A 26,109-nucleotide genomic window follows, 5' to 3' on the forward strand; every position below is an offset into this window, starting at 1 on the left:
GGGTTTTGTAGAGCTGCAGCATACCTCGTGGCTCTTAAACTCGATCCCCCTGTTAATGAAAGCCAAAACACCATATGCTTTCTTAACAACCTTATCCACCTGGGTGGCAACTTTGAGGGAGCCATGCACTTGAACAGCAAGATCCCGCTGTTCCTCCACACTGCCGAGAATCCTGCCTTTAATCCTATATTCAACATTTAAGTTCGACCTTCCAAAATGCATCACTTTGCATTTATCCAGGTTGAACTCCATCTGCCATTTCTCAGCCCAGCTCTGCATTCTGTCAATGTCAATTATCAATGAACCCTTTCTCACTGCAGAAACTCAAATCTGGAATAGCCTACTCTCTAGTTAGGTCTTCAACGCATTGGTCTAAAACAAAATCTTGTACATATTCCAGGAATTCATCCACCATAGTATTACTACCAATGTGGTTTGCCTAGTCTGTTTACAGATAAAATCACACACAATACTCCAGCTACCTTCTTTCATGCATCTTTAATTTCCTGTTTAATGCCATCCTCTAGGTATCCACTGCTGCTTGGAGGCCTATAGATAACTCACACTAACGTTTTTCATTGCTTATTGCTTCTTAGCTCCATCCACAGATTCCACATCAATATTTCCTGCACCGATATTCTTCCTCACTATTCCAATGATTTCACCTTTTCTACAATTTTCATCAATTTCATAAACAACATTGCCTCACTTTTCTGTTTATGTGTGTCCTTCCCAATAATTGAATGTGCTTGATGTTCAATTCCCAGCCTTGGTCACCCCGCAGCCATGGTTAATGTAATTGCAATATTATAACTATTCACAACTAACTGTGCTGTTAATTCATCTAATTTATTGCAGATGTCCCATACATTCAAATATAGTACCTTTAGGCTTGTCTTTTTTTATATTTTACCCATTTCTTTTGTACTCTAATCCTGATTGTTGCTACTAATTCTTTCCTCTGCCTTCAATTTTTGCTTTCTACTTTTCTATCTTTCATTTTCATTTTTGTTTCCTTCATATATCCCCCCATTCAAGTTTCTGTCCCTCTGCCACTCCAGCTTAACCCCTCCTTAAATGTCCTTGCAAGGATATAGGCCTGGTTCTGCTGAGGTGCACCTGGTTCAGCTTCTACAGGACTCATCTCCACCAGATTCAGTCTCAATACCTCAAGAATCAAAATCCCTCCTTCCTACATCATTCCCTACTACAGACATTAGTTGGGTTTCTTTAGTAATCATAAGATTACTATCTTTGAGGTCCTACTTTTTAATGTGTGTCCCAGATTCCTATGTTCTATTTGCTTCTCTCTTTTGTTTTAATCTATGTTATTGGTATCAACAACATTCCAAAACAAAACCAGGCTGTAAAGCACTTTGGAATGTTGTGAGATACTGTAAGGCACTACAAAAATGCAAATTTTAAAAACATTAGTAATTATTAGTAAAAGCTCACTGTAAAACAGAATGTGTTGTGTGCAGGCCAAATGCCTTTAATTCTTAACTTAATTCCGTACTTCATCTGAATCTCCATTAGCACAGTGCTGAATTCGGGTGTGCAAAACTGTTCAATGTATTCCAGTCCCTTTGTTTCATTAAAGTACTTTCTCTGAACAGTACTGAGAGCCACACTCTGTGAGAAGGAAAAGGAAAATATTCAAGAACTGGCAAGTTTTAATCAGTATTTTATTTACAACACCACGCCTTGGCTTCCCAATAAAATTTCCATCAAACTTAGCATAACAAAATACTCAATGTTTCCACACAAGTCAGAATGTAGTATGACTCAGAGATAATAGGAACTGCAGATGCTGGAGAATCCGAGATAACAAAGTGTGGAGCTGAATGAACACAGCAGGCCAAGCAGCAGCTTTTGTGCTCCTAAAATGCTGCTTTGCCTGTGGTGTTCATCCAGCTCCATGCTTTGTTATCATGAATTATGACTCAAACAATTTTGTAAACAATTGCAGACTAACTTTAAACACCAAATTCTCGAGTGCTCTAATTCATTCAAATTTTTGTATTCCATTTCTTAAATTAGAATTGTATACATAAGCCATATACATAATTAATATCCATTATAAAATGTCAAATGTTAACATTCTTCCTGACAGCCTCTCAATGTTCATCTCTGCAATTTCGCCAATCCCCAACAACTTTCCAGGATCTCTGCACTCCTCCAATTCTGGCCCCCTTGTGCATGCTCCATTTTAATCACCACATCATTCTTTTCCAGGACTTCAACTCCTAGGCTCTAAGCTCTGAAATTCTGTTCTTAAATCTCTGTCTATCTGCCTTTCTGTCTCCTTGAAGGCAGATTCTTAAAGCTTGCCAATTTGATCCCTTGTCATAACAGTCCCTTAAGTGTGTCACATTTTAATTGATCACCCTTCTGTGAAGTACCATAGGAGGATTTTGCAATGTTAAAGTTCTGGTATAAGTTACTGTTATTTGTTGCTATAATGAGAAATTGTACACTGCTTTCCTATATGAGTTCTATGTGTGACCCAAGCACACTTCCTGCACTGACCTGCCCACTCTAAGGATCTTTAGGATCAGGGGATGGGTTGGGTATGTACCTCTCCACTGGCATCAGGGCTCTTGGAAAACCCTGGAGGCCAACTGCTAACAGAACCGTCAAGCCCAAAGATCATGTGGGAGAAAACAGGAGCAAGAGCATGCCATACAATTCATTGAGCCTGTTCTGCCAATCAATTCTATCATTATCCTGAGACAGCATCCCATAGTTTCTCTTCATCATTTAGGGAGGATAAGGAGCTGGGTGGTCACAGCAATTTCAGTTGGCTGATGTATGGTTGCCAATAGTGATACAAAAACAGTCAGCAAGATGGCAAAACTGGAGGTTAGAAATCTCACAGAGTTGTAGAGATATTGTAAAATCAACTATTATGTCTAAAACCCTAAACACAGAATAAAAATACTGTTGACAAACTATACCATTCTTACTTTAAAATTTTCTGTGATAAGAGAAAACAGCTTAGTCCCACTTCCTTTATCACAAGCAGTATTTGGCATAATAATTTCTAATGGTGTTAAAATCTGCAACTTGGTAATAACCTGTAAAACAAACATAAGGCGGGAAGTGACCCATCCAATTAAATACATGATTCAAACCCATTTAATTTTTCATAATTATTTTTACTTCAGCAATAAGCAATGTATATATAAATTAATACCAATGAAGCATTATAAAACTGCACTACATAAGCAAGGAGGATCCTAATTCAGCTCATCGTCTGTTTTGCTACTGCAGCTGGATTACTGCAATCAAACTGAACACGCCTGGGACAGCAAATTGAAACAAATCAGGCAGATTTTCACATCTCAGTGCTATCTAGAGAATCCAGCTGAAAAACACATATGCAGACTCTTGTATCAGAAAGGGATGAGACTTGCCCATGACAAGAATGATTTCAGAATTATAGAGTTATGCCTATCAGAAGGAAGGTCAAAACACCAGGTAATAGTCCAACAGGTTTATTTGAAGACACAAGCATTCAGAGTCTTGCTCCTTCTTCAAGTGTTAGTGAAAGGTGGCATCGGAAACAGAATTTATCAAAAGATCAAAGCATCATAGAAGTGATGTGAATGTATCGACGAAACCTAAGATAGGTGGAGAGGACAGTATAGGTGGAGAGGTAGGGGGGATAGGTAGATCCAGGGAAGACGGACAGGTCAAGGAGGCGGGATGAGGTTAGTAGGTAGGAAATGGAGGTACGGCTTGAGGGGGGATGAAGGGATAGGTGGGAGGAAGAACAGGTTAGGGAGGCGGGGACAAGCTGGACTGGTTTTGGGATGCAGTGGGGGGAGGGAACGAGCTGGGCTGGTTTTGGTATGCTGTGGGGGAAGGGGAGATTTTGAAGCTGGTGAAGTCCACATTGATACCATTGGGCTGCAGGGTTCCCAAGCGGAATATGAATTGCTGTTCCTGCAACCTTCGGGTGGCATCATTGCGGCACTGCAGGAGGCCCATGATTGACATGTCGTCTGAGGAATGCGAGGTGGAGTTAAAATGGTTCGCGACTGGGAGGTGCAGTTGTTTACTGTGAACCAAGCGTGGGCCTGCATGGACCCAGGCTATGCCTGCCTCTTTGTAGGTTACGTGGAACAGTCCCTCTTCCGCACCTACACAGGCCCCAAACCCCACCTCTTCCTCCGGTACATTGATGACTGTTTCAGCGCCACCTCTTGCTCCCCAGAGGAGCTCGAACAATTCATCCACTTCACCAACACCTTCCACCCCAACCTCAAGTTCACCTGGGCCATCTCCAACACATCCCTCACGTTCCTGGACCTCTCAGTCTCCATCTCAGGTAACCAGCTAGAAACTGATATCCATTTCAAGCCCACCGACTCCCACAGCTACCTAGAATACACCTCCTCCCACCCACTCTCCTGCAAAAATTCCATCCCCTATCCCCAATTCCTCCGCCTCCGCCGCATCTACTCCCAGGATGAGGCATTCCACTCCCGCACATTCCAGATGTCCACATTCTTCAAGGGCCACCACTTTCCCCCCGCACTGGTTGAGAACGCCCTTGGCCGTGTCTCCCGCAACACATCCCTCACACCCCGCCCCCGCCATAACCGCCCCAAGAGGATCCCCCTCATTCTCACATACCACCCCACCAACCTCCGGATACAACGCATCAACCTCCGACACTTCTGCTGTCTACAATCCGACCCCACCACCCAAGACAATTTTTCCATCCCCATCCTCGTCTGCCTTCTGGAGAGACCACTCTCTCAATGACTCCCTTGTCCGCTCCACACTGCCCTCCAACCCCACCACACCCGGCACCTTCCCCTGCAACCACAGGAAGTGCTACACTTGCCCCCACATCTCCTCCCTCACCCCCATCCCAGGCCCCAAGATGACGTTCCATATTAAGCAGATGATCACCTGCACATCTGCTAATGTGGTATACTGTATCCACTGTACCCGGTGTGGCTTCCTCTGCACTGGGGAGACCAAGCGGAGGCTTGGAGACCGCTTTGCAGAACACCTCCGCTCGGTTTGCAATAAACAACTGCACCTCCCAGTCGCGAACCATTTTAACTCCCCCTCCCATTCCTCAGACGACATGTCCATCATGGGCCTCCTGCAGTGCCACAATGATGCCACCCAAAGGTTGCAGGAACAGCAACTTGTATTCCGCTTGGGAACCTGCAGCCCAATGGTATCAATGTGGACTTCACAAGATTCAAAATCTCCCCTTACCCCACTACATCCCAAAACCAGCCCAGCTTGTCCCTGCCTCCCTAACCTGTTCTTCCTCTCACCTATCCCTTCCTCCCACCTCAAGCCGCACCTCCATTTCCTACCTACAAACCTCACCCCGCCTCCTTGACCTGTCTGTCTTCCCTGGACCTACCTATCCCCTCCCTACCTCCCCACCTATACTGTCCTCTCCACTTATCTTCTTTTCTCTCCATCTTCGGTCAGCCTCCCCCTCTCTCCCTATTTATTCCAGAACCCTCTCCCCATCCCCCTCTCTGATGAAGGGTCTAGGCCCGAAGCGTCAGCGTTTGTGCTCCTGAGATGCTGCTTGGCCTGCTGTGTTCACCCAGCTTCACACTTTGTTATCGCAGGCTGGTGACAAGTTGTTTTGGAGAGGGGCTATGGAGGAACCTCATTAGTGGCTGTAGAATCTGAGAAAGTGTAAGGTAAGTGTGGTAAGTGGTGGGGGTGGGTAGTAAGCTTAATATTTAAGTGGTCAGCTTAACAGTTAGGAGATTGACTAAATTTCCTGGGTAACCTTTAATGGGAGCAGAACCTGCTGAATTCTCTGGTTTTAACGGATTCTTTTGGAGGACTTCAGTGGGAATTGCCTATCGGAATCTTCAACTACCTGGGTAATTCACACAGAGTTTGCTGCTTCTGGAATCCTACATAATTGTTTCAAAGTGTAAATCTAATCTTCACTACTCTGATAACTATCTGGCCACCAGGATATTTGAGGCACTTGCTTTCAGGAGCGGCACAGCGGATCAGTGGTTAGCAGTGCTGCCTCACAGTGCTAGGGACTTGCGTTCAATTCCAGGCTTGGGTGACTGTCTGTTTGGAGTTTGCACATTCTCCCTGTGTTTGCATGAGTTTCCTCTGGGCATTCTGGTTTCCTCCCATAGTCCAAAAATATGCGGGAAAAGGGGGACTGGCCATGCTAAATTGCCCATAGTGTCCACAAGTGTGTACGTTAGTTGGATTAGCCATGGGAAACGCAATGTTACAGGGATAAGGTTGGGGGGTGTGCTGAGATAAATCTGGGTGGGATACTCTTCGGAGAATCTGCGTGGGCCTGTTGGGCCAAATGGCCTGTTTCCACAATGTAGGGATTCAATGAATTATCATATCATCTCAGTATTTAAAACACGTTATGCAAGAATCATTTTACCTGTATCTTAGGACATATTTTACTCACATTCTAAAATGTATTAAGTAGGTATTCCACAGTGTCCAGTGTCTGCTGGGTCAGTAATTGCTTTCTTTATACAATTATCTGAGTACGTGCTGATTTAGTGGTTTCAGCACTGCAGTAGAGGTGTGAGTTCAAATTACATTTTCATAATTTCTGGGACTGATTCAAAACTATCTGGGAATTAATGGACTTGGAACAGAAGGAAATTACCGTGCAAATGGCCAAATTGCGAAAAAAGACCCAAATGCATTATCGATGTCCTCCTGGTCTGACCTTAGTGTGATTCTACACACAGAATTATGGATACCACTGGACCCATCAAGCATGTCCTGGCTCTTGGAAAGAGCCAGCCCTTGCCCTGCATTTCTTTTCCTTTTGAAGTATTTATTCAATTCCCTCCAGTAGGCTGTTACTGACTGTCTTTCAGGCAGTGCATTCCAGATCTTAACAACTTAAAGTCTCATCTCTTTTCTTCCACTTCCTTTGCCAATTGCTTTAAATCTGTGTCTCTGATCTTTCTGACAGTGGAAACAGTTTCTCTTCTGTAACAGTCTCAAAAATTTGTTCTGATGATAAAAAAAATATAATTATTGATCATTGAGGGATTTTTGGGATGTGGGAGATACTCCCGGGGTAGCGAGTTATATTTATTGTTCATCCCTCCTCTCATCTTTCTCATCTAACTTCCTCATAAACACAGTAGCAGCTGAATGACAGACTGCATGAAGTTGTGGCACAGTCACACCAAGCCTCCTTCTGCGCTGTTAAAATCTCTGATTCTATGTAAATGTACAATAATCTCAAGAAGGGCATGGGAAACATAAGCAAATGTAAATTTATTTGTTAAATGCATTACCTTCGCGTATGTAGAGTTGTCTGCAAACTGGGACAATATTAACTCAGGGCTCTTCAGGTCAATGCTTGCCATTCCTATTTCACCCCGAGCAAGCCCACGCCCCTCCACTACAGCTACAATTACTGATGCAACATGAGCTGAGACTGCTGACGAGGAGGTAACTGCATACAAGAAAATGTATAAACAAAACTACAAATGTAACAACTGAATAAGTCTAAATGCACCATCTACAAGAGTGCACTTTCAAACCTTCCATCGAAAAATTATATGTGTTCATGTAAACACAAGCCATAGTTTAACGAAAAGTAAACTGAAATGGTAGTAATCCCACTTCAAAGGTGAACAGTTCAGTCTAATGGTGTCTTACAAAAATGTGATTTTGCATTAACAAATCCTTTTTATTCAGTGTTACACTGGAAGTTTAAATTAAAACTTGCATTTGGGTTTTGAATGGAGAGTGCATATGATTTGAGACACAGTAAGTTACAATTATATGGGACATATATGGGGAATGTGGATTGGGGGCTGTTATTTGACAGCAAAACTACATCTGGCACATAGGGAGCTTTTAAAGACCAGTTGCTTAAGTGCAGGACATGCATGTGCCTGCAAAACTGAAGGATAGGAATGGCAGGATCCAGGAACCATGCATGACAAGGGAATCTGTAAACTTTGTCAAAAGGAAGCATACAATAGATCTAGGTAGTTACAAACAGACAAAGCACTTGAGGGGTATGGAGAAATTAGGAAGGAACTTAAATGCATAATCAGTAAGACTAAAAGGAAATGCCTTTAGCAAACAGGGTCAGAGGGAATCCCAAAGCTTTTTATGCATATGTTAGAAGAAAGAGGGTAGCAAGGAGTAGGCCCCCTCAAGGACAGAGGGAAGTTGTATGTGGAACAACAGGAAGTGGGTGAGCTCCCCAGTAAGTATTTTGTATCAGTATTCACCGAGGACATGACTGCTGCTGAGATCGGGGTGAATATTCTAGAGAATGTCAATATATTAAAGGGGGAAGTTTTGGGTATCATAAATTGCAATTGCATCTGACGTCTGTGGTGGGGAAGCTCTTGGACAGGATACAGACGAGCAGGATATATGCACATTTGGAAGAAAATGGACTAGTGAGCGACAGGCAGCATAGTTTAGTATAAGGAAGGTCATGGCTCACGAACCTGATCGAACTTTTTGAAGAGATGACAAAGATAACTGATGAGGGAAGAGATGTAGACGTAGTTTATATGGACTTCAGTAACGCATTTGGTAAAGTCCCATGCGGCATCTTTAAATTGAGGGGTGAAAGATATAGGACAGATGTCATAAGTAGTTTCTTTACTCAGACAGTAGTAAGGGAGTGGAACGCTTTGCCTGCAACGGTAGTAGATTCACAAACTTTAGGTACATTTAAGTCGTCATTGGATAAGCATATGGATGTACATGGAATAGTGTAGATTAGATGGGCTTGAGATTGGAATGACAGGTCAGCACAACATCGAGGGCCGAAGGGCCTGTACTGTGCTATAATGTTCCATGACATAGACAAATTGGTGACTTGGTCACAGAAATGGCAGATGTGAAACCTTACCAAAAGCTTTACTGAAGTCCATGTACACCACGTCAACTGCCTTACCTGCATCCACAGGCTTGGTCACCTTCTCAAAAAGCTCAATGAGGTTTGTGAGACACGACCTGCCCTTGACGAATCCATGTTGACTATCTCCAATCAAACTGTTGCTTGCTAAATGATTATAAATCCTACCTTATAATCCTTTCCAAACTTTTCCTACAACAGACGTAAGTCTCACAGGTCTATAATTACCTGGGTCATCTCTACTGCCCTTCTTGAACACGGGCACAACATTTGCAATCCTCCAGTCCTCTAGTACTAAACCTGTAGACAATGAGCACTCAGGGATCAAGGCCAAAGGCTCCGCCGCCTCCTCCCTAGCATCCCAGAGAATCCTCGGAAAAATCCCATCCGGCCCAGGGGATTTATCTACCTTCACACCTTCTAGAATCGATAACACATCCTCCTTACTAACCTCAATCCTTTCAATTCTAGTAGCTTGTAAATCAGTCTTCTCCTCTACAATATTCTCCTTTTCCTGCGTGAAAACAGATGAGAAATATTCATTTCGCACCTCTCCGATCTCCACAGGGTCCACACACAACTTCCCACTTATGCCTTTGACTGGCCCTATTCCTACCCTAGTCATCCTCTTATTCCTCACATACCAACAGAAAGCTTTAGGGTTCTCCTTTATTCTACCTGATAATGGATGTGAGTTTGCTCGCTGAGCTGGAAGGTTGGTTTTCAGACGTTTTGTCACCATTCTAGGTAACATCATCAGTGAGCCTCCGATGAAGCACTGGTGTTATGTCTCGCTTTCTATTTATCTGTTTAGGCTTCCTTGGGTTGATGTCACTTCCTGCATTGGTGATGTCATTTCCTGTTCCTGTTCTCAGAGGGTGGTAGATGGGCTCCAAATCAATGTGTTTGTTTATGGAGTTCAAAAAGAACGGGTAACCAATGAACACAGTCCACCGATTTCTCAGCAACAAACCCAAACAAACAGACAAAACGGGCCCAGAAACCATAACCACTTTCCCCTACATCAAAGACATCTCAGAAATGACTGCCAGACTACTCAGACCTCTTGGCATCATGGTAGCCCACAAACCCACCAACACACTAAAACAGCAGCTAATGAACTTGCATGACCCTATACAGACAACAAGCAAAACAAACGTCATTTACAAATACCTTGCAAGAACTGTGACAAGCACTACAAAAAACAGGCAGAAAGCTAGCCACCAGGATACATGAACATCAACTAGCCATAAAAAGGCATGACTCACTATCACTAGTATCCTTACATACACATGAGGAAGGACACCACTTTGACTAGGACAACACATCCATCCTAGGACAAGCCAAACAGAGACTCGCACAAGCATTCCTAGAAGCACTGCATTCCGACCGGAACTCCATCAACAGACACATTGATTTGGAGCCCATCTACCATCCTCTGAGAAATAGAACAGGAAATGACATCACCAACCCAATGAAACCTAAACAGATAAATAGAAAGCGGGACATAACACCAGCGCTTCACTGGAGGCTCACTGATGATGTTACCTAGAATGGTGAATAAACGTCTGAAAACTTTCCAGCACAGCGAGCAAACTCACATCCAGAGCCTCAAGCTGAGCTACAAATCTTCTCAAAACTTGCTCGACCTGCTAATGTCTGGTCATGTCCCATCCTTGCTCTTAACTCTCTCTTTAAATCCTTCCTAGCTAATCTGTAATTCTCTATCGCCTTGTCCGAGCCATCTCGTCTCATCATCACATAAGCCTCGATCTTCCACTTAACAATTGAGATATAATTTCTTTAGGAAACCACGGTTCCCTTACCTTATCACTTCCTCCCTGCCTGACAGGGACATACCTGTCAAGGGCATGCAATATCTGTTCCTTAAACCAGCTCCACATTTCAATTGTCCCCATTCCATGCCTCCTAAGTTTTGCTTAATCGCATTATAATTGCCATTCCCCCATCCACAACTCTTGCTTTGTGGTATGTTCCTACCCCTTTCCATTGCTAATCTAAACGTAACCGAATTATGATCATTCTCTCCAAAGTGCTCACCTACCACTAAATCATACACCTGGCCTGCTTCGTTACCAAGTACCTGATCCAGTGTGGCCTACCCTTTTGTCGGCCCTTCGACATACTGTGTCAGGAAACCGTCCGGCACACACTGGACAAAAACTGATCCATCCGACGTACTAGAGTTATAGCAATTCCAGTCAATGTTAGGGAAGTTCAAGGCTTCTGTAATGACCAGCCTGTTCCTTTCACTCCTGCCAAGAATTGTTTTGCCAAATCCTCTCCTCCACATCCCTGGAACTTTGCACAGGCCTATAAAAAACTCCCAGCAGTGTGATCTCTCCTCTCCCGTTTCTGACCTCAGCCCATACCACCTCAGTAGACGAGTCCTTGTCAAAAGTTCTTTCAGCCACCGTTATACTGTCCTTGACTAACAAACCCACACCTCCCTCTTTTTTACCACTTTCCCTGATTTTAATGAAAGATCTAAGCCCTGGAACCCGTAACATCCATTCCTGACCCTGTTCTATCCACGTCTCTGAAATGGCCACAACATCATAGTCCCAGGTACCTATCCATGCTGCAAGTTCACCTACCTTATTCCAGATACTCCTGGCATTGAAGTAGACACACTTCAAAACAGCTTGCTGTCTGCCAGCACACTCCTGTGACCTCCTGCCCATGTCCTCCCTACTCTGTTCCTCCTGTATACTGGAACTACACCTCAGTTTCCCATCCCCCTCAACATTTTCTTAGAAGAGATACTGCTTATTCTTAAACCACGTCCACAAATTCTATACTACCCTTCAGAGGAAACACCTTTGCAGTACTCAGCCAATCAACCTCCTCCAATGGTTCCCAGCATCATGCCAGTCTTCAGCCAATATGGTTTGTACAATGTGACAAAGAAAGGGTGGCGAAACTAGGTACTGCAAAGGCAATGGACCCTGACAACATTCTGGCAACAGTACTAAGACGTGTTCCAGAACCTTCACAACACATGGCAAGCTGTTCCAGTACAGCTACATCGAATTCTACCCAACATTGTGAAAAATTGCCCATGTATGTCTATCCTGTACATAAAAAGCACAAATCCAATCCATGCAATTGCCGCCCCATCTACACTCGATCATCAGTAAAGTGATGGAAGTTGTCATCAACAGTGCTATCAAGCAGCACCTGCTCAAAGACGCCAAGTTAGGGTTCCACTGGGGCCATTCAGCTCCTGTATTCACTTACAGCCTTCATTTGAATATGGACAAAACAGCTCAATTCCAGAGATTAGGTGAGACTGCCAGCCCTTGGCACCAAGGCCACATTTAACCAAGTGTGCCATCACTGAGTCCAAGCAAAACTGAAATTAATGGGAATCGGAAACAAACTCGCCGCTTATTAGAATTCTACCTTGGCATGTTTAAGATGGTTGTAGCTGTCAGAGGTCAATCATTTTGGCTCCAGATATCATTGCAGCAGTTCCTCAGGATAGTGTCCTGGGTCCGTCTTCAGATGCTTCGTAATTACCTACTCTCCGTCATAAGGTCAGAAGTGGACATGTTTGATGATGATTGCACAATGTTCAACAATATTTGTGACTCATCAGGTATTGAAATAATCTACATTCAAACGCAACAAAACCTATACAATAGCCAGGTTTGGGCTGACAAGTGGCAAGTATCTTCACACCATACAATGGACTGCCCATCTCCAATAACAGACAATCCAACCACCGCCTCTTGATATTCAATGGTGTTATCATCACTGAAAACCTACTCTTAATGGCCTGGGGTTATAAATTAATCAAAAACTCAACTGGACTTGCCACATAAAACAATGGCTGGAAGTGTAGATCAGAGGTTAAGAATACTGCAGTGAGTAACTCACTTCCTGACTCCCCAAAGCCTGTCCATCATCTAAAGGAATAAGTCAAGAGTGTGATGGAACACTGGAAGAGTGCAGCTCCAAAAATAGTCAAGAAGCCTGACACCATCCAGGACAAAGTAGCCTGCCTGAATGGCAGCACATCCATAAACATCCACTCGTTCACCCACTGACACTCAGCGCATCAGTGTGTACTATCTACAAGATCACAATAAGACCACAAGAAATAGGAACAGGAGTAGGCCATTCAGCCCAGAGCCTGCTCCAGCATTTAATAGGGTCATCGCTAATCCAACATTCCTCACAGCCATTTCTTCATAACCCTTCGCTGCCTGACTCATCACAAATCTATCTGTCTCTACCTTAAATATATATACAAGGGCTCTCTGTGGCAAGGAGTTCCAAAGACTGTCAAAAATTCCTTCTCATTTCAGTCTTAAATTGGCACTTCTTAATTCTGAGAGTACGCCCTCTGGTCCTAGACTCTCCCATGAGGGGAGAGCATCCTCTTAGCATTTACCGTGACAGGACCCTTAAGAATCCAATGTTTCAATGAAATCACTTCTCGTTCTTCTGAACTCTGAGTTGATTCCCAACCTGTTTAGGCTTTGCTCACAAAGCAATCCCTCCATATCGGGAATCATCCTAGTGAACCTTATCTGAACTGCCGCCAATAAAATTATATTGTTCTTTAAATAAGGGAAGTAACACTACACAGTACTCCTTCTGAGGTCCCATCAGCACCCAGTATAGGTGCAGTAAAATTGCCTTATTGTTATACTCCAAACTGCTTGAAAGGAGGGCCAACATTCCATTAGCCTTCCTGATTACTTGCTGCACCTGTGTCCTAGCATTCTGTGTTTCATGCATGAGTCCTGCAAAACTTATATGTTGCAGTCTTCTGCAGTTTTTCTAATACTCTGCTTTTGTGCTCCCTTCCAAAATGACCAACTTCACATTTTCCCACATTAAACACACTATTTGCCCACTTCTTCCCCGCTCACTTCACCTCTCTGATCCAAGGTGCACTGCAGAAATTTGCCCAAGATCCCGAGACAGCACGTTTCATACCCATGACCAATTTCATGTAAAAGGACACAGGCAGCAGATACATCCACACACTCCCACGTGCAAGTAGGCCTCCAAGCCATCAACCCTCCTGACAATGGAAATATACCGCCACTGTTTCAGTGTCGCTGGGTCAAAATCCTGGAATTCCTTCCCTAACAGCATTGTGGATCCAACTACAGCATGTGCACTGCAGTAGTTCCAGAAGGTAATTCCATTAGCGAAAAAAAAAACCCGTCAGGACCATATACATTTCAATAAGCTCACCTCTCATTTTTCTCAGCTCCAATGGGTAAACATTTACCCTATTCAGCCTTTCTTTACAGCATAAGCTTTTCACGCTACTTATGAATGAAATGAACCTGTTCTGACTGCTTCTCATGTAATGGTACTCATAGAACAATGCAGCGCAGAACAGGCCCTTTGGCGCTCGATGTTGCGCTGACCAGTGAACTAATCTAAGCCCCTCCCCCTACACTCATCTCAAATAGTTACACAAAAGTGCTTCAGACGACGTCTCATCAAGGCACTTACAGCAACATTTTACTTGTACTTCTCTCTATCTAGTCTATTACAATCACTGCTCACAACTCAGTCTTCTTTACATTGGCAAGATCAAACACTGACTGAGCGACTGCTAATTTGATTTGATTTGACTTATTGTCACGTGTACCTAAGTACTGGGAAAAGCTTTGTGCACAGTACTGGCAGATCATAGTAAGCAAAGATGTAGAGATCATTGGGTGTTTGGACAGAGCGAGGCATGCAGGTTAAACTGCACAAGAGGTGCGCAAAGCAAGATCAACATCAATAAGATCTACATTATTTATAGTTAGACAGTCCATTCTTCAGACCAATAATGGCAGGGAATAAGCTGTTCTTGAACCAGTTCTTGCACGTTCAAACTTTTGTATCTTCTGCCTGATGTAGGAGAGCATTACCAGGATGATAATGTTGGCAGCATTTCCAAGGCAACAAGTAGTGTACACAGAATCCATAGATACGTGTTTGGTTTCGGTGACGATCTGGGCTGTGCACACAATCTTCTACAGTTTCTTACAGTCCCAGGCACAGCAGCTTCCATAGCACGTCATTATGGACTCGGATAGTATGCTGTCTACTGTGCATCTGTAAAAATTGGAGACTTGTCAAATTTCTTGAGCCACCTGAGGAAGGGGAGGTACTGTTGTGCCTTCTTGTTCGCCGCATCTATGTGTGAAGGAGACCGTCAGTTATCATCACTCCTAGGAACTTGACACTGGCAACCCTCTCGAACCTCAGTTCCACTGATGAAATCAATTATCAGTTCTTTTGTTTTGCCGTCATTGAGAGGCATTGTCGTCATTGCACCTGGCCACCAAACCGTCAATCTCCTTCCTGTATTCTGACTCATTGTTGTTTCACTTCTGTCCTACCATGGTCATGTCATTAGCAAACCTGCAGATGCTGTTCCTTCAGAATTTGGATATACAGTCGCAGGTGTACTGGGAGTACAGTAAGGGGCTAACACACATCCTTACAGGGGCGCTCCAGTGTTGAGGGAAATCATGGAGCAAGTGCTGTTAGTCTATCTTCACAGATTGACCAATTGGGGACTATGGGTCAGAAAGCTAAAGATCCAGTTGCAGATGGCCGAGCTGAGACCTAGGTCTTAGAGTTTTGAGATCAGTCTGGAGAGGATAAGAGTGCTGAAGGCGGAGCTGTAGTTGATGAGCAGAGCTCTAATTTTCATGCTCCTGTTATTTTCCAGAACACTTACGTTTAGTCTATAGGAATGACTTCAACTTTGCAATTGCTTGCCATTTCAATAAACCACCCTGATTCTTTCACTAGCAATTCTATCCTGAACCTTCTGCAGTGGTCCATCAAAGTGGAAAGCAAGCTTGATGAATAACAACTCATTTCTCACTTAGGCACTTTACAGCAGTATTGTTTAATTAATTTGCAGGATGTGGGAGACACAGGCCGGCTTGCAATTATTGCCTGACCCTAGTTGCCCTTGAGAATATGGTGGTGAGCTGCCATCTTGAACCATTGTATTCACACACTTTATTAAAAATAACAAATCCAGCTGTGAAAAGCTGTACCATTTACCTGGCAAGCTAGGATACCCATACAATAACATGTAAAACACTTAAAAGAATGCAAGATTGAATTATTTTTAATTCATCAATGTGATGTGGGCAGTGCTAACTTGGCCAGCATTTATTGCATATCCCTAGTTGTCCAGAAGATGGTGATGACCTGCCTGCTTGAATCGCTGCAGTTTGGTTCAGGAGTTTCAGAATTTTGATTTAGCAACAGTGTAGAAAGGCATTATAGTTTCAAGTCGGATGAGGTGTGATTAGCAAAGGAACTTGTAGCTGAACGTGTTTCCGTGAGTCTCCTGCTCGTGTCCTTCAAGGGTAGAGGTCACAGATTTGAAAGATGCTGCTGGAGCGCTCTTGGTGAGTTGCAGCCTGTGTAATAGTGATGAGGGGAATAAAAACCGAAGTTACTAAATTTCCAATAATGGGTTACTTTGTCCTGTATCTTGATACCAACACTGAGTTAACACTGTGTGAAGGTGGATGAACACAGCAGGCCAAGCAGCATCAGAAGAGCAGAAAAGTTTGATGTTTCAGGTTGGGACCCTTCTTCAGAAATGGGGGAGGGGGAAGGGGATTCTGAAATAAATAGGGAGGTAAGGGGAGGCAGATAGAAGATGGATAAAAGGAGAAGATAGGGTTAGAGGAGACGGATAGGTCAAAGAGGCAGGGTTAGAGACAGTGAAGGTGAATGTAGGTGGGAAGTTAGGGAGGGCAGACAGCTCAAAGGGGCAGGATAAGGTTAGTGGGTAGGAGATGAGGGTGGGGCTTGAGGTGGGGGGAATGGTTAGGGAGGCGGGGACTAAATGGCTGGTTTTGGCATGTGGTTGGGGGAAGGAGAGATTTTGAAGCTTGTGAAGTCCACATTGATACCCTTGGGCTGCGGGGTTCCCAAGCGAAATGTGAGATGCTGTTCCTGCATTTTTCCGGTGGCGTCATTGTGGGAATGCAGGAGGCCCAGATGGACATGTCATCCGAGGAATGGTGAGGGTGGGTGGAGATGAAATGGTTCACGACTGGGAGGTGTAGTTGTTTGTTGAGAACTGAGCGTAGGTGTTCCGCAAAGTGGTCCCCAAGCCTCCATTTGGTTTCCCCGATGTAGGGGCGGCCACAATGGGAACAGCGGATACCGCGTATCACATTAACATATGTACAGGTGAACATCTATTTGATGTGAAAAAAGTCTTCTTCGGATGCAGGTGTGTGTGTGTGTGTGTGTGGGTGGGGGGGGGGCGGCGGCGCTGGGGGAGAAGGTACAGGGGCAGGCGTGGCACTTGCTTCGGTTGCAGGGAAAAGTGTCAGGGGTGGTGGGGCTGGAGAGGAGTGTGGAGTGGACAAGGGAGTCACGGAGGAAGTGGCCCGTCTGGAAAGCACATAAGGGTGGGGAGGGAAAAATGTCTTTGGTAGTGAGGTCAGGTCGCAGATGGCAGAAATGTCAGAAGATGATGCGGTGGATTTGGAGGTTAGTGGGGTGGTACTTGAGGACAAGGGGGATTCTGTTTTGGTTATTCCAACACTCCTGATTCGTGTTGTGTAAATGATGGACAGGCATTGAAAAGATGGGAAATGAGTTATTCACTGGAGAATTTCTAAATGTTGTACCTCCCGATTGGTGCTCTTCTTCATCTATCATGGGATAAGGATGCTGCTTGCTGGGCCATTTCAAAGACCAGTTAAGAGAGAAATTTCTGTGGTTCTGAAGTCACAAGACTGGGTAAGGATAGAAGATTTCCTTCCCCAAAACGACGTCAGTAAACCAGATGGGCTTTAATAAAACTCAATGATAATTTTATGGTAACCAGCTGCAAGAGAGAAAAAAAAGTTAATATTTTGAGTAACTTTGAGACATTGGATGCTGTTTTTGATTCATGGGTTCACGCGCGTGCCTGAAATTACTGTTTGCGCACAAATTTAATTAAAAATTGTGTAGAGGAAATGGAGCCATCTCAATATTTTGAGAGTATAACTATCTGAAAGATATACTATTTTTCTGCATTTGTTCCATATAAAATATTATGATGCATAGTTAGTGACCAGGTTCACTATGATGTGGTTTCAAAATAGTCTCTGTGGCTTAGTTTTTCCTCAATTATAATGTGGTCTGGAATCAAATCAAAGTTCAAGACATTAAGACAGTTTGCTAATATAAACCATAGAAACACTGTGCAGAAAAAGGCAATTCCATCCCAAGCTGATTCTCTGAAAAATACTACTCAGTTAATCCTATTCCTCTGCTCTTTCCCCACTTATTCAATTCTCTGCCTAAAATTATTATTGAATCTGTTTCCATCATGTTTTCAGGCAGCACATTCCAGATCACAACAATTTGGCTTATAAACAAATTCTACTCAATCACCATTAAATTGGGTCCTCTGATTGCTGAGAGCAGGAGCAAAATACTGCAGATGCTAGAATCTGTACTGACAACAACAAATGCAGGAGATTACAGCAAGTCAGACAGCATCCACAGAGAGACAGCAACTAACGTTTCAAGTCCAGATGACTCTTATTCAGAGCTGAAGTAAAGTGTGGAGGGTTCAGCATTTACACTATAGTTTGCGGGGAGGCACGGGGGTAGTGCATATAGGGTGCTGGTGGAGAAAAAAACGTGAATTGTTCAAATTAAGTGATTGGAATCTGAAAATGGCAGAACTATGGTGTCTCCAGCCAGATTTGAAAGGGCAGTAACTGGGATGTTGGGAGTGGAAGACATGATAAAAAGCTAAAAGGGAAGAAATGGCTCACCAATTAAAGGTGTTGAACTCAATATTCTCCATATTGAACTGAAGTCCAAAAGGCTGTAAAATGCCTATTCTGAAGATGAGTTGTTGTTGCTCCAGTTTGCGCTGTGAATCACAGGAACACCGCAGTATGTCGAGAACAGACATGGCCGTGCGAGCAGGACGCTGTGTTAAAGTGACTGGCTATGGGAAAGTCAGGGTCCTGCATGTGCACAGACCGGAGATGTTCTGCAAAGTTGTCGCTCGGTCTGTGTTTGGTTTCTCCAGTGTAGAGTAGGCCACATAGGGTGCAGTGATGACAATACACAAGATTGGAGGAGGTACAGGTGAAATGCTGCTTCACCTGGAAAGACTGTTTAGGCCCTTGGATGGTGTGCAGGAAAGAAATGAAAGGTAGTGTTGCACTTTCTGCAGTTACATGGAAAACACTGCAAAGAGGGGGGAATGGTGTTGGTGGTTGTGGAAATGGGGTGGGGTGTCGCAGATGGAACGATCCCTGCAAAAGGTAGATGGAGGAGCGAGGGGAAGATGTGTTTGCTGGTGGTGTTCAGCAGGAGTTGTCTTCAATGACAGAGAATAATCCTTTGAATACAGAAGCTGCTGGGTCGAAAAGTGAGGACAAGGGGAACCCGATTACTCTATTGAGTGATGAGAAAGGATAAGGAAGTAAGCATGGGTGATATGTTGGACGGGTTTGAGGGCCCTATCAATCAGTGTGTGGGAAACCACAGTCATCGATGAAGCAAGCCATGTCAGCAGCAATGCTTTGGAAGATGGCATCATTCGATAAGATGCGACGTAGGCAAAGGAACTGGGAGAATAGGATGGAGTCCTTGCAGCATGTAGGGTGCAACAAGCTGTAGAGAAGGTAGCGTCCGGAATGAGTGGCTTTGCAATGGATGGCAGTGGACAGTTTATCCCCTCAAATGGAGACAGATCTGAACGTCAAGCCATTGTTGCCAGGACTGTCACCGGTCTCATTACCTCTGGAGATCTTCCCTCCAAACCCCCACCTCCCACCTAGTCGTCTCCCAACTCGTTCCCAAAGTCCACAAGCCATACAGAGCCAGTAGGCCCAAAGTATCAGCCCACCTCATTGAGATCATTTCCTCCTACTTTGAGACTATCCTCTCTCCACTTGTGCCCTGCCCACCTACATTCATGATTCCTCTGATGCTCTCCACCATATTGACAATTTCCAGTCCCCTGGCCCTAACCTCCTCCCGATTACCAAGGATGCCCAATCCCTCTATAACTTCATTCCTCACCAGAAAAGTCTGAGAGCTCTCGGCTTCTTCGTCAACCAGAGGCCTGAACAATCCCCATTCACATGCACTCTCCTCCACCTGGGTGGACTTGTTCTCTCACTGAATTATTTCTCCTTTAATTCATCTCACTTTTGCCAAGTCAAAGGAGTGGCTATGGGCACCTGCATGGGGCACAGTTATGCATCCTTCTTTATGGGGTATGTGGAACAATCCTGTCCCACAACTCTTTTCTCGATACACCAACTGCTTTGGTGCCACTTTGTGCTCCCAGCAAGACCTTGAAAACTTCATTCATTTTGCCTCCAATTTCCACTCCTCTATAACTTTTAGATCGCCCATTTCCAAGACTTCCCTTCCTTTTCATGATCTGCCTGACTCCATTTCAGGGAATAAACTACTCACTGCCCTCCAGTACAAAGCCATTGATTCCCACAGCTATCTTCACTACACAGACCCCATCCTGCAAGGACTCTATCTCATTTTCCCAGAGATAAAGAAATGCTGGGAGTTTGAAGTGGAAGAGATGGAGATGGTAATAGCAGTGCTGATAGAGTTGAAATAACGTAGGATGGGATGGAACAATGAGAAGCATGAATATTGTCAATGACAGCTGAATGGGCTACTTCTGAGTTGTAAATTCAATGGAATTCGTCAAACGACCTTCTATTAAAAGGGTCTATCAGCCACTCCATGTTTTTGTTTTGATAACAATTCTAATTAAAAAGTTGCATTGAACTACTGAGCAAGAATATATTTAAATTTTTCTTTGATGAGATATAAAAATAATTATCAATGAACCTGAGTGGCCAGTCTGGGGAGTACGAAGTTTGCAAGGGGGTCTTGCATTGCGACTGCTGCTGGTAGTGGACGCAGGTGTCTTCCCTATTCTGGTATCATCATAACCCTTCAGTGAAGAACTGCTCTGTGCCGAGACGGATGGAAACAGGTTTTGGTTCCCTATGTTCGAACTTTTATCACCAAAATATGATTCTGTCAAAACAAACATAAAGATGGATTGTAATGAATAAAACATCCACTAACTTTAAGTAATTTTTTTCTTTATTCATTGATGGGATGAGGGTGTTGCTGACTCGGCAGCACTTATTCCCCACAGCTAAGTTATGAGTCAACCACTTTGCTGTGGGTCTGGAGTCACGTGTAGGCCAGACCAGGTAAGGATGGCAGTTTCCTGCCCTGAGGGACATTGGTGAATCAGATGGGTTTTTCCGACAATCGACAATGGATTCACAGTCATCATTAAATTCTCAATTCCAGATGTTTTACTGGATTCAAATTCCACCATCTGCCATCGTGGGATTCGGACCTGGGTCCCCAGAACATTATCTGGGTCTCTGGGTTTACAGTCCAGCAATAATGTCACTAGGCCATCATCTCCCCTTTGTAGCCATACATGTCTATGGTACAAGAGAAGTCCTTCAGCAGATAAATCAAGGCCTTTTTGACATGTTAGGTGAGTCTAAAACTAGAAAGCACAGATTTAAGGGGAGAGGGGAAAGACTCAAAAAGAACCCAAGGGGTAACTCTTTCATGCAACAGGTGGTATGTGGTTGGAACAATCTGCCAGAGGAGATGCTGGAAGCTGGTACAATTACAACATTTCAAAAGGCATATGGATGGGTACATGAATAGAAAGGGTTCAGAGGGACATGGGCTAAAAACTAGCAAATGGGGCTAGGTCAGATTACTGGTCGGCACAGACCAGTCGGACCAAACGGTCTGTTTCCATGCTGTATGACTCTAAGTCATACGACACGGTGGCTAGCACTGCAGCCTCACAGCGCCAGGGACCCAGGTTCAATTCCAGCCTCGGGTGACTGTCTGTGTGGAGTTTGCACATTCTCCCCGTGTCTGCCTGGGTTTCCTCCCACAGATGTGCAGGGTGGGTGGATCGGCCATGGGAAATTGCCCGTAGTGTTCAGGGGTTTGTGGGTTATGGGGGATGGGTCTGGGTGGGATATATCAAGGGGCAGTGTGGACTTGTTGGGCCGAAGGGCCTGTTTCCACACTGTAGGGAATCTAATCTAATCTACACCAGTCTAAAACAAGCACATAGTTATTCTAATCCCATTATCCAGCACTTGGTCCACAGCTTTACATGGTTTGACATCACAAGTGTGCACCTAAATACTCCTAAAATATTATGTGTTTCTGCCTCTACTTTCTTCACAGGCAACGAGTTCCAGAGTACCACCACTCACTTGGTGAAAACATTTCCTCTAAAGGCCCCGCCGCACTCACCTCGGCTCAGGCCACCGTTGCCGCACGAGCCACCGCTCGGTGTGAAACCGCTGGGAGCTTGGTGACCGCGAGACGGCTCCGAGGCCGAGCCTGAAGCCGGCCTCCCCGTAGAAGAGCTAGCGCTTCGGTCTCCCCCGGCGCTGCGGGGTGTCTCCAGCAAGCCGAAGGCATATCGCGGAGGGCGGGCAAGGACGGTGGTGGTGGTGGCGGCGGCGACCGTTTGCGGGTCCTGAAACATCGAGCAGCGGCCAAGACGTCGCGGTCTCCCCCCTGCCTCTCCCGCCTTGTGGGAAGCGCGGAGTTGGCACCACGTGACCATTAACTTGGCACATGCGCGCGGAGGGAGCGCGGGAAGAGACGCCTGAAGGACGCACGTGCTCTGTAGGGTAAGGCAGTGTCTCAGCGGTAATATCAGTGGGTTATTAACGAAAGGCACAAAAACGAGAAATTGCTGGAGGAACTCAGCAGGTCTGGCAGCATCCGTAGAGAGAGTGGGAGAAATCATTCAGTGACTGTTTTTATTCTCTGTGCGAGGTGAGCATCACTGGCTGCACCAGCAATTATTGTCCTTCCGTAGGTGTCTTTGAGAAATCGATGCTGAAGCTGCCTTCTGAACCGCTGAAGACCATGAGCATTAGCTAGATCCACAATGCCATTAGGGAGGGAGTTCCAGGATTTCAATCCAGTGACAGTGAAAGAACGATGATATATTTGCAATTCAGGACGGTGAGTGGCTTGTCAGGAAATGTGCAGGATGTGGTGTTCCCATGTACCCGCTGCCCTTGACCTTCTAGATGGAAATGGTTGTGGGTTTGGAAGGTGCTGCCTGAGGATCTTTGGTGAATTTTTGCAGTGCATCTTGTAGACAATACACAGTGTGATCTGATGGATGGAGTGAAGGTTTAGGGGTCTGGTGCCAGTCAGGTGGCTGCTTTGTCCTATTGAGCTTCTTCAGTGTCTTTAGAACTGCTGACCCAGATTACTCCCATGACGATGGTGGAATTTAAATTCAATTCATTGAAGCATTAAAGATTCTTGAGGGGCTTGACCAGATAAATGTTGACAGGATGTTTCTCCTCATAGGAGAGTCTAGGACTGGAGGGCATAAACTTAGAATTAAGTGTGCCAATTGAAGACTGAGATGAGGTTGACAGTTTTTGGAACTCCTTGCCACAGTGGACTGTGGCAGTAGAATGCTTGTGTACATTTAAGGCCGAAATAGATAGATTGTCGATCAGTAGGGGAATCAAGGCTTACAGGGAAAGGGGCAGGAATGCAGATGTGAGGAGTGTTGGATCAGCCATGATCTTGTTTAATGACAACAGCAGGCCTGAAGGGTTGAATGACCTACTCTTGTTCTTGGTTCTTTATGGTCATGATTCTGAATTGGCAAGGTAGTTCCTCTAATGTTTACCATGAAATGATTGCAGCAAAAGCCCATCTTATTCATTAATGGTAATGAAAATTGCTTTCATTATCCAGTCTGGCCGACGTGTCTTCATTCCCACTGTCAGGAGTCACATGACACCCAGTTATAGTTCATCAGGCTGATTTGAAATCACAAGCTTTCATAGCACTGCTCCTTCGTCAGGTGAAAACTGATGAAGGATGGCAGAAACTTTTGTCCATCCCAGTTCAACAGCGGCATCTCCACATCATTCATATGCACTATCTCTGAAATGGCTCAGCATGCACCTCAGTCCAAGGACAATTAGGTAGGCCTTTTCAGTGACACAGATCGCATAAAATAATAAAAATAAAACTTGCCATCTTGTAGCTCAACTGAAGCACTGGTATGCTAAGACAAACCATCAGCAGCTGCTTCATCAATGATCTTCTCTGGATCCAAGGGAATGTTCACTGATAATTGCACAACTCTCAGTAACTCCTTGGATGCTGTATCCATCTGTCACAAGACGAGGCTGGTATCCAGTTTGAGATGAGAGGTAACAAAATCCCTGCCTAACAGCACTGTGTTTGTCCCTCCAATGCAAGAACTGCAGTGGTTCAAGAAGTTAGCTCACAATTTCCAGGGCAATTAGAGATGGGGAATAAATGCTGGCCTAGTCAACAATGCCCAATCCCATGAATGAATTTTAAAAAATCTCAGACTCCAGCAGTTGTGTCTCACGTGTGGATGTGACTTGATGAAATTGAAGGAAATATTCACAATAATGGTTGCAGGAATGAGGAACTTCAGTTACCTGAATAGATTGGAAAGTTTGAGAGGGTTCCCTTTGAGGACAGCACTAATAGTTTAATTGATCTTCTGAAGAAGTCATTTCAGATTTGAAACATTAATCCTGTGTCTTTCTGTACAGATGCTGCCAGAAACTGCCATGTTTCTTCAGCATTCCCTGTTTTTATTTTAGATTTCTGGCATCCACATTATTTTGCTTTGATTTGACAGTTATAGGGGTATTAGCAAAAAGAACAATGCCAACATAAGTTTTCATATTGCGAGTGGTTAGGATGTGAAATTCATTGCCAGAAGGTATGGTGAATGCAGGTTTAATTGAGACATCGAAGAGGGAATTGCAGTAATATCTGAAAAGGAAGATTTTACAGGAGACGTGGGACCTTCACGACAGGGATGGCTATAGATGAGATGAGAAGATCATGGCCACTGACTCCTGAGAGACAATTGCTAACATCTGGAGACTAGCTGTTTGGAAGGCCACTAGAAGAATCGAGCAGAAATGAAAGGTTCTCTTTTTCTTGTTCCTCTTCTGTGTAAGATAAGAAGTCACACAACACCAGGATATAGTCCAACAGGTTTATTTTAAATAACAAGCTTTAGGAGTGTTGCCCCTTTGCCAGGTGAAGCAAGCAGAGGCACAGAGGCACAGAATTTATCATCAGAGAGATCGAAAGATCATACAAATGGTGTGAGTGGAGTGTCAACAGGCCAAATAATCTGCCAGTGATCAAGACTGTCAGATGGTGTGAGTAAAATGTCAACAGCTGAATAGAAAGTGAGGGGATGACCTATAATCCGATTAATTGAGGCAGAGAGAGAATTACAAAAATTTTAAAGTTTTAAAATGAGGTGTGCTGGAGACAAACAAATTGACTTGAATAACATGATTGGTGCTAGCGAGTTTTGAGAAGATTTGTAGCTCAGGTTGAGAATCTGGATGTGAGTTTGCTCGCTGAGCTGGAAGGTTAGTTTTCAGACGTTTCGTCACCATTCTATGTAACATCATCAGTGAGCCTCCGACGAAGCACTGGTGTTATGTCCGGCTTTCTATTTATCTGGTTAGGTTTCCTTGGGTTGGTGATGTCATTTCCTGCGTTGGTGATGGCATTCCAACCGGAACTCCATCAACAAACACATTGATTTGGAGCCAATTTACCATCCCCTGAGAAAAAGAACAGGAAATTACATCACCAACGCAGGAAATAACGTCACCAACCTAAGGAAACCTAAACAGATAAATAGATAGCGGGACATAACACCAGCGCTTCGTCGGAGGCTCACTGATGATGTTACCTAGAATGGTGACGAAACGTCTGAAAACTAACCTTCCAGCTCAGCGAGCAAACTCACATCCAGAACATGATTGGTATAAGAGTCGCATGCCAAGGGTCTAACCAAAGGAACAAGCAATCCAAAATTGTACAAACTAATTAAGGTAGAGTGATCATAACAAGTTATCAAGGTGAAAGTATCAAAACAGGACAGTAAGGAAGATTTTACTGATATAGAACAGTATGGTAGGGTCACATGCAGCGCAACATGAACCCAGGATCATGGTCAAGGCCATTTTCGTGGGTACAGAACTTGGCTGTTAGTTTCTGCTTGGCGATTCTGCATTGTTGTGTGTCTTGAAGGCTGCCTTTGAAGATGCTTACCCAAAGATCGGTGGCTGAATGTCCTTTACCACTGAAACATTCCC

General features: G+C 44.3%; 1 protein-coding gene across 1 annotated transcript in view; it reads right to left on the reverse strand.

Moving 5' to 3' along the window:
* Positions 1-18,830, reverse strand: part of msh4 (mutS homolog 4) — a 115,619-nt gene extending 96,789 nt beyond the window's left edge. Inside the window, exons 1-6 of the mRNA XM_059647700.1 lie at positions 18,688-18,830; positions 14,561-14,630; positions 12,149-12,263; positions 7,296-7,456; positions 2,967-3,077; positions 1,517-1,632 (exon numbers count right to left, since the gene is read on the reverse strand). Coding sequence (XP_059503683.1) covers positions 1,517-1,632; positions 2,967-3,077; positions 7,296-7,456; positions 12,149-12,263; positions 14,561-14,630; positions 18,688-18,830 — 716 coding nt within the window. The remainder of the gene's footprint in view (positions 1-1,516; positions 1,633-2,966; positions 3,078-7,295; positions 7,457-12,148; positions 12,264-14,560; positions 14,631-18,687) is intronic.
* Positions 18,831-26,109: the final 7,279 nt, after the last annotated feature.

This window comes from Stegostoma tigrinum, chromosome 8 (assembly GCF_030684315.1).
Source record: "Stegostoma tigrinum isolate sSteTig4 chromosome 8, sSteTig4.hap1, whole genome shotgun sequence".
Taxonomy (NCBI): Eukaryota; Metazoa; Chordata; class Chondrichthyes; order Orectolobiformes; family Stegostomatidae; genus Stegostoma; species Stegostoma tigrinum.